This window comes from Sceloporus occidentalis, unplaced genomic scaffold (assembly GCF_023333645.1).
Source record: "Sceloporus occidentalis isolate IW3139 unplaced genomic scaffold, rSceOcc1.0.p SCAF_21, whole genome shotgun sequence".
NCBI classification, from domain to species: Eukaryota; Metazoa; Chordata; class Lepidosauria; order Squamata; family Phrynosomatidae; genus Sceloporus; species Sceloporus occidentalis.
In genome coordinates, this window is record NW_028317001.1 from 12,146,484 (window position 1) to 12,155,946 (window position 9,463).

A 9,463-nucleotide genomic window follows, 5' to 3' on the forward strand; every position below is an offset into this window, starting at 1 on the left:
GATCTGTAATTGTTCATGTCCAAGGGATCTAGGGAGGGCTTTTTCAGAAGCGGCCATGCCTCTGCTTCTTTTAAGCAAGATGGAAAAAAGCCCTCCCTAAGAGATGCATCTATGACACATCTCAGGTGAGTGCTAAGTGCATCTCCTCCTTGGAGGACCAGCCGTGAAGGACAAGGGTTGAGAGGGCAAGTTGTCTTCTTCACACTTCCAAGGAGCTTGTCCACATCCTCAGTACTCACAGATTCAAATTAATCCAGTATGATCTTATTCACTGAGTTACTGGACACCTCACCTATAGCCTCTATAATAATGTCGGCCTCTGGAAGAAGGGAAGGAGTACACCCTTCCTTCCTTCCTTCCTTCCTTCCTTCCTTCCTTCCTTCCTTCCTTCCATCTTTCCTTCCGGAATGGAGCCCAAGCTGCAGAACTGGACTCAGGAGAGAAAGGCTGGGAAGACTCTGCTTTGTACATATAGCTCTTTCTCTTTCTGTGTGTGTGTGTGTGTGTGTGTTTGCCTCTGCTGTTCTTATGGCTGTGAATGGAGGTGAGGACTGGGGAGAGAAGAAAGTGTCAATTTTGTGCAAATGCAGAACTTCTGTGCATCAAGAAGTCCAGTGTGTTGAAATAGCAAAGAACTTTATTGAGAACACATAGAAGGAATTCAGTGTTTAAGCCAGAACTGCCCCTTCCAAGCCAAACAATACATTAAAACCCAAAACCTAAAACACCACCCTCTTCCCAACCTAGCCCCCATCTCCAATTCCTACAGTCTATGCCCCACAGGTAACAAGGCCCCCTTTGTCACCCCCAGAAACTAACCCCCTTTCTGTTAATATCGGCCCCCAACTTTCTTCAGCCAACATCTCACCCATTGCAAAAACTAACATTCCCATAACTATTTGAGCCAGCTGCAACAAATCCCACCCCTCTATTTCGCTAACCTATACTACAATCTACAGTCAAATTTATAAACTATGATCTATACTAACAGCAATGAAAACCTAAACTTAACAAAATATAACTTTAAAACATAAACAGAGGCCTGTTACAGACTGCCAAAATAAAGCTGCTTTGGGTCTCTTTGGAGCTATCCTGTTTAAATGATGCATGCATCCTAAGAATCCGGAAGCTGCACCAAAGCTGCACTCCAGTGCTTAGGAATGGAGTGTGGCTTTGGTGCGACCTCCGGACTCTTAGGACCCATGCATCATTTAAATAGCATACCTCCAAAGAGACCCGAAGCAGCTTTATTTTGGCAGTCTGGAACAGGCCAGACTTATCCACAGACAAACCACAGACATATGGATAGACAACCCTTACAAACAAAACCATAAGGGCCTTTTCACTGCTGGATTGAAAATATATTTTCTATATTAATTCTTGAAAAAATAATGTTAGTTCACTTCTGGGATTTGTGTGGCTTCTCTCCTGTGTGGCCTCTCTGATGTTTCACTAGGTATGACTTTGATGAAAAACATTTCCCACAATGTTGGCATTTGTATGGCTTCTCTCCTGTGTGGATTCTCTTGTGTGTTACTAAGTGTGACCTCTGAGAATAACAGTTTCCACAATGCTGGCATTTGTATGGCTTCTCTCCTGTGTGGACTCTCTGATGGGTCATTAGGACTGACTTCTGAGAAAAACATTTCCCACAAAGCGGGCATTTATATGGCTTGTCTCCTGTGTGGACTCTCTGATGTGTCACCAGGTGTGACTTCTGATAAAAACCTTTTCCACAATGCTGGCATTTATATGGATTCTCTCCTGTGTGGACTCTCTGATGCCTCACTTGGACTGACTTCGAAGAAAAACCTTTCCCACAATGCTGGCATTTGTATGGCTTCTCTTCTGTGTGGAATCTCTGGTGTGTCATTAGGACTGATTTCCAAGAGAAACATTTCCCACAATGCTGGCATTTGTAAGGCTTCTCTCCAGTGTGGACTCTCTGATGTTTCACTAGGCTTGGCTTCTGAGAAAAACCTTTCCCACAATGCTGGCATTTGTATGGCTTCTCTCCTGTGTGGACTCTCTGATGTTTCACTAGGCTTGGCTTCTGAGAAAAACCTTTCCCACAATGCTGGCATTTGTATGGCTTCTCTCCAGTGTGGACTCTCTGATGTTTCACTAGGCTTGGCTTCTGAGAAAAACCTTTCCCACAATGCTGGCATTTGTATGGCTTCTCCCCTGTGTGGACTCTCTGATGTGTCACTAGGTATGACTTCAAAGAAAAACATTTCCCACAATGCTGGCATTTGTATGGCTTCTCTCCTGTGTGGACTCTCTGATGCTTGACAAGGACTGACTTGTAGGCAATTTTTTTTCCACAATGCTGACATTTATGTGACTTCTTTCTTGTGTGGACTCTCTCATGACTGACAAGTTCTTCTGTAAACAAGGACAATGACAGACAAGACTGAATCTCAGCATTAAGAGAGGAAGGTGTTACCCCAAGATTTAGCCCTACGTTCACGCCTCCCTATTTCATGTTAAATTAATAAAATTGGTGTGAGTGACCTGAGCATGACACTGTTCTGGATGCCCCCAAAACCATATAATGATTGTATCCTTACTCATAGGAGCTAGCAAACAAGAAATTGTAGGGGAACTGCCATGAGGAAATCAGTGGAAGCAGATAATCTGGCAGTTGAAAAATATTCCAATTAATATGTGTAAAAATACTTTGATTGAAAAGTGGCATCATTTCCTGTGAGACTGCCATAGAGTGTTGAGTCAGAGCACATGGCATGATGCAAGCTAACTGCAGAGGATGCTTAATGCTGTGTGGCACCAGGAGAAGACTCACAACCAATACAGTATACAGCTAAAAAGGCCAATGTCATTCTAGGTTGCATCAATACAAGTAAAGTTTCAAGATCAAGGAATGTAATAGTGCTACTCTATTCTGCTTTAGTCAGAATAATCCTGTGTCCAGTTCAGGGCCCCACAATTTAAAAAGGATGTTGTCAAGTTGGAACATGCCCAGAGGAAGGCAGCCAAAGTGGTGAAGGATCTTGAAACCATCAAGCCCTTTGAGGAACGACAGTAAGACCTCTTTGACAGTGCAACTCCCTTAGTTTTGTGGAGTCCTCTTCCTTGGAGGTCTTTAAACAGAGGCTGGATGGTGTTTGGAAATGATTCTATAATTCTAGTGGAATCATAGCACCATGATCATTTAGCACAAAAGGGACCTCAGTCTTCATAGAAAGGACAATGGATTCTGGTTCCTTACCCACAAAGGCCACATTCTCATAATTCTCCATCATTACACAATTGTACATAAGTCTCTGCTTCTCCGTCAATAGTTTCCATTCGTCCTCAGTGAAATACACTGCCACATCCGCAAAGGTTACCTGCAACAGAAAATAGCCCTCATCCAGAGAGTGACTAAGGCAAAGGGGAGGAAATCAGACGATGCATCCCAAATATTATTTCATCACTTCAGAATTCAGTGCAGGAAATAAAATTTAAATTATGTTAGCAAGCAAAAACCTGCTGCCTTTAAATATAGTTTGTCTCAAATCCTTTCAATATAATATACTTAGGGAGCTGGACATGTTTAGCCTGGAGAAGGCAAGGTTAAGAGGTGATATGATAGCCCTGTTTAAATACTTGAAGGGATGTCATATTGAGGAGGGAGCAAGCTTGTTTTCTGCTGCTCCAGAGACTAGAACATGGAACAATGGATGCAAACTCCAGGAAAAGAGATTCCACCTGAACATTAGGAGGAACGTCCTGACAGTAAGAGCTGTTCGACAGTGGAACACACTCCTTCCTCAGAATGCAGTGGCGTCTCCTTCATTGGAGGTCTTTAAGATGAGGCTGAATGGCCATCTGATGTGTATGCTTTGATTGAGAGTTCGTGCATGGCAGGGGGTTTGGACTGGATGGCCCTTGTGGTCTCTTCCAACTCTTTGATTCTAATATCATAAACAATATAATTTAGGCTATTGCTGGGATATTGAAGATATATTAGGATACTAACTATCCCAAAACATACAGAACATTTAGGCACCAAAGAATTATTGTGCATTTAGACATTTCTTGCCACATTTCAGAGGCAAACATCATGTTTTAATAACAGTTTTGGGGAGCACACTGGGATTGAGGGCCACTGGGGCTACCACATGTTTAGATCCAGAGATGTTCCCCCATATCCTCCAACATTGCAGAGATGGGAAAAGCAAGACACATGTGGACAAGCAATCCAGAAGGCAGTGAAAATGGCCAAAGTTGTTTATGAGGAAGGTCACACAAACGGGGAAGGGCACAGCAGTTTGCTTTTTCTTCAGCATCCTGGGAAGGGCAATATCCTGTCTCCTTGTTTCCTCTCTTCTCCCCACTTTTGAGTTGATGGGCTGCAAACTCAATTGTACTCAGGAACTGAAGTGAGCTGAGAAGGGGGAAAGTGGGAGGAGGAGAGAGCAACTGGGCCATTTTTTAAAATCCCTGAAAAAGTGCGGTGACAGAGGACTAACCAGGAGTGTTTCTGCCAAATGTGGACAGTATTTCCTTTGCTTCCATTCATACATTGACCCAGAAGTGACACAGATGAAGCTAAAAGGATAGGGACTCACCGAAGTTTTGTGGTACCTTGGCATCCTCTTTCTGCTGGAGCCCAACTCCCTCCGCTTGGCCTCTGCACTTGGGTCACTTTCAGCAAGAGAGGTCCCAAAGCCGTGTACAAGGAGGCTGAGATGAGGTTCCTGAGAAAAGGGACCAGGGTTAGGATGGCTTAGCAATAAACCCTGCAGCACTCAAAGACAAAGAACAGCAAAATAAATAAATAACCTACAGAGTCCCCAGTGCTTTTCCCCATCATCAGCCCCTTTCCCAAGAAGGCTGCATCCACACTGCAGAAATAAGGCACCTTGACACTGCTTTAACCACTCACTGCTATGGAATCTGGGGGTTTTCCCTTTGGGACACTTAGCCTTCTCTGCCAGAGAGCTCTCATGCCACAACAAACTACAAATCCCAGGATTCCATAGGATGGATCCAGGAGAGTTAAAGCGTTTTCAAAGCGGATTATTTTTGCAATGCAGATACAGCCTAAGACAGTTGTAAAAGGTTAGAAGCGGCCATGTCTTGTTTTTAATAGCAACAATAATAATATTAATAACATTTTTTATTTGTATACCGCTTTTCCTTCAGATCAAAGCAGTTCACAACATACAAGCTACATGTCACATGGTATAGCACAAAGCAATATAATACATCAACAGCAATCTCATACAATTCAACATTCCTCAAAAACCATGCACAAAGCAGTCAAAGCCATCAGTTGAGGCTTGTTGTCGCTGGCCTGACTCTCTCCCCCTGAAGATGGTGATCGGAAAGAGGGCTCTTTTTCTTTCAGGCCTCCTAATAATGGCTTTCCTTTTAAAAAAATAAGCACTTTGTTTTAGTCTCTAATCCTTATTTTTGTTGTTCTTGTTTGTTTGTATCTTTGTTTGTTTCATTCTTGGTAATATGAGTTATTCTGGTCTGTCTCCTTCCTTCTTGCCTGAAAATCTATTAATAAGGAAACTGGGGAGACTGTTAAAACCTCCCAAAGGAGCCACTTTTGGCCTTTTTTGGGGGATTAGCCTCCTCTTAGAAGCCAAAGCCCAATGTTTGTGAAGAAGAAGAAGGAAGAAGGCTTGTATTAAAACTATGATCCCCATTTCTGATCCCTTTTAAAACCCATCTTCCCCAGAAGGAGCAGAGCTGTGTAATAGGAAAGCCCTCTAAGAAAAGAGACACACTTCCTTCCTTTTGGCCCAAGGAGCCTGGCCTCCTTCTGACTCTGGAGCCTCAGGAGAGAAAGAGAGGCCTCTGTTCAACTGAGGCCTCAGAGAAGGTTCCGGAACATTATTCCCCACAGTCACAAGCAGCACAAAATGGCCCCTAGAACACAAAATGGCCTCCTCTTCCTCAGCACTTGGCAGTTGACAGTTTGAGGCCTTCAGGGAACCCAAAATGGAGGAGGAAAGGGCCCCAAAGTCAGAAGGGACCCCAAACTGCATTTTCAAACCTTAATAACTCCTAAAATCTTTCCTGATGATATAATATAGGGACTCACTGAGATACTCTTTATAAATACGTCTTTCCATGTCTTTATAAATAAATAAAATAATACTAATGCTACTACTAATAATAGTAATAATAAGTTACAACCAGGAGATTTCTCCCTGTGGCTTCTCCCCCAGAGGCCTCTGCGTATGCTCAGGAGCCCCTTCTTCTTCTCCTTCTTCTTCCTCTGCAGAATCCTCCAGAGGTCTCTCTGCTCCTCCTCCTCCTCTTCCTCCTCAGGTCCTTCTTCTAAGCCTTCCTCCTCTTCCTCAGGGCCTTCCTCTAAGCCTTCCTCCTTTACCTCAGGCCCTTCCTGTAAGGCCTTCCTCTTCCTCCACCTCCTCCTCAGGCCCTTCCTCCAGACCTTCCTCCTCCTCCTCCTCCTCAGGCCCTTCCTCTAAGCCTTTCTCCTCCTCCTCTTCCTCCTCAGGTCCTTCTTCTAAGCCTTCCTCCTCCTCCTCAGGCCCTTCCTCCAAGCCTTCCTCCTCCTCCTCCTCCCCTTCCTCCTCCTCCTCCTCCTCTGGACCTTCCTCTAAGCCTTCCTCCTCCTTTTCCTCCCAGACTTTGGGAGGAGAATTGTGTGCCTTCAATTCCTTTCTGGGGATCCTAAGGCAACACTGTCACAGGAGTCTCTTTGTAGGTTTTGTCAAAGGGGCTTTGCCATTGCCATCTTTTGGGGCTGAGAGAGTGTGCCTTGGGGGCTTGGGGTGTGCTGCGTGCCTTGAACTCGTGTCTAATGACCCTATTCCCAGGGTTTTCTTGCCTTCAGGTTTGCCTTCCACTTTGCCCTTTGTCTTCCTCTTAGGCTGAGAGAGTGTCTGCTGCCCAAGGTTCCCCCGCAGTGGGTTTCATGGCCCAGAATGAATGCCATTTCCTTCATGTAGGTGTGTGTGTGTGTGTGTGTGTGTTGTATGCCTTTCAGCTGGCCATTGGTCTTCCTCTGAGCTGAGAGAGTGTGACTTACCCAAGGTCACTCATATTATATAATGGGACTTTAGCACCCATGGATTTTGCTATCCAAACCAAATCCCAAAGTATACCAAGGGCCTATTGTTTTTCCATCTTTTTTTGCAAACAGCAAAGCAGATCTTGCTTGCCTGATCTTTGCATGTTCAAGAGCAGTGTTGGGCAAATGCTAAGAGCTGCCTTGTGAGGTTAGGAAGAGGGTCCTGGAAAACAGTCCTCTTCCTCTGGACCCACAGACTCAGAAAGACATGGGCCCCCATTCAATGGGACCCCTTTCTTTGAGGCTGCCCTAGGTCCAGGAGGGTCTCTCAGGAGAGATTGGGAAAGTCAGCCTTTGAGGAGCTCTGGTCCTTAAAGGTTAATATCTCCAGGCTTTGCTGAGAGGGCAATATTTGGGATTTGGGCAGATCCAGGCTCAGATCTGGTTCAAAAACACTGCAGAAATTATGATGATGATAATGATGATGGTGATGAATCTTCCCTTCAAACCCACAGAGCCTTGTGGACGCTCAAATAGTAACAGAGGTCAAAAACACATTGCAGAAATAATCCAGTTTGCAGAAATAAACCACTTCAACTGCCCTAGTTCAGTACTCGGGAATCCTGGGAATTTTCGTTTATTATGGCATCTGAGTTGTCTGACAGAGAAGACTAAATATCTCACAAAACTACAGTTCCCAGAATTCCCTAGCATTCAGACAGACAAATAAAGCAGCCCTGAACTTGGGCCATTGTTAGTGGTTGACTTGGAGCCTGAATAGGGTTCTAGAAGGCTGGTGGCTTTGGTCGTTGGCTGCTTAGGAAGAAGGGTTCCTTCTGGGTTTCCTTGGCAGGAAAGGAAAGGAAAGGTGGGTGCCTCAAGATGCCTTTGGGAGACCCCTAAATTTGGTTCCTTTGTGAGAATGCTGACTGAGGGGGAAGAGAAGGGTGATGGATTTGGTCCCCAGGGAGGCCCCCGGTCAGGCAGGGCACACAATATTTGTTCACTCCCAAGTCAAATCCTGGTTTCCCTTCTTTTGCCCAGGACCTAAACCTGGACCAGAAAGGATCAGGTTTTATTTGCTTTCTTCTCCTGTAACAGGTGTTTTTCCTTGCCCTTTTTACACGTGGCAGTAAAGATACGATACAGCAGGGCCTGGCATTGAGCTTCCAGATTTCATGCATGATCTTCAGACAGGAGATGAGGCTGCCTCTTCTCCATTTTGGAGGGAGCCCAATTCCAGGGAAGAGGAAAGGGCTCTATGCAAACATCCAGATCAGATGTGAGAGCAGTAGCTTATTATAATTTGCGAGGCTTGGTTAATTGGTTTCTACAACTAGAAAAATTGCAGGGGTCTATGGATTGGTTTAGTTTCTTGCTTTCTCTCAGTTGTGGTGGTACAAGGGCTCACTACTATACTCTGTATTCGCCATCTGGCAAGAAAGAAGGAGGCTAAATTAAATGCTTTTTATCCTTAGATTTTTGTGGATTTTTGGGGCTATGTGGCCACGTTCTAGAAGAGTTTCTTCCTGACATTTTGTCAGTATCTGTGACTGGAATCTCTGAAAATGCCAGACACAGATGCTGGCGAAACATCAGAAGAAACTCTTCTAGAACGTGACCACATAGCCTGAAAAACCCACAAAAAGCTATGAAAGCCGGCCATGAAAGCCTTCGACTTCACGCATTTTATCCTGTCTCTCCAAGCAAGTGAGAAAGAATAATTCTCTCATTTCCCCTTGATCTGAGAACAGACCTTTAAAAAATTCTCTCTTCATTTCTACACAGGAAAGTATCTTGAGTAGATTTGAATGACAAACTGTGAGCGACTGTGTTTTGTAATTTATGCATTGGGCTGAATGAGATCGCTAGAGGTCCACAAACCTCAGGACCTGGCACAATCCTGAATTCACAACCCTACAAGAGAGATGGAGGGACACCAGAAAGGATGCAACCAAAGTCCTATACATAGTACCCAACTGTAGCAGTTTGGTGCCATGTTAACAGCTGTGGATCCATCCTACAGAAACCTGGGAATGGGGTGCTTAGAATTGGCTGCTTGGTAGAAGAGCCCCAGTGCAATCATTCATGAAAGTTGCTATATAATTCTAAGTACCTGAAAGATGAAATGCCAGGATTCTGTTGGACAGAGTCCTAGAAGTTTCATGTTATCAAAGTGCTAGGTTTGGGTAATGGAGACACAACCCAGGTGCCAAAAATGACCCCTAGCAATTCTGGACAGACTTGTTCAGTCTCTGTCTCTATGGGTGGAGGGCTATTTACACCAAGAAACCCATGGATCCTCAAGGGATCTCCAGTTAATTTATTTTATTTACATACATCCATCCTTTCTCCCAATATAGGGACTCAGGGTGGCTAACAGCAAATTTAATACAGTACAAATTCAAAACAATGCAAAGGCATTAAAATTATAAGTTGGACCTTGAAAATAGTAAATTGCATCAG

The 9,463-nt window shown here is 44.3% G+C and overlaps 1 protein-coding gene and 1 pseudogene across 2 annotated transcripts in view; both read right to left on the reverse strand.

The window, feature by feature from the left end:
• The window catches only part of LOC149301612 (uncharacterized), a 122,120-nt pseudogene extending 117,350 nt beyond the window's left edge, over positions 1–4,770 (reverse strand). Inside the window, exon 1 of the transcript XR_016272215.1 lies at positions 4,575–4,770. The product of XR_016272215.1 is annotated as an uncharacterized LOC149301612 (transcript). The remainder of the gene's footprint in view (positions 1–4,574) is intronic.
• Positions 1,242–3,720, reverse strand: LOC149301614 (uncharacterized). The gene is made up of 3 exons (XM_089484065.1): positions 3,712–3,720; positions 3,230–3,350; positions 1,242–2,385 (listed from the first exon to the last, which is right to left on the reverse strand). The coding sequence occupies exons 2-3, from the start codon at positions 3,276–3,278 to the stop codon at positions 1,400–1,402; spliced, it is 1,035 nt and encodes a 344-aa protein (XP_089340191.1). The 5' UTR covers positions 3,279–3,350; positions 3,712–3,720; the 3' UTR covers positions 1,242–1,399.
• Positions 4,771–9,463: the final 4,693 nt, after the last annotated feature.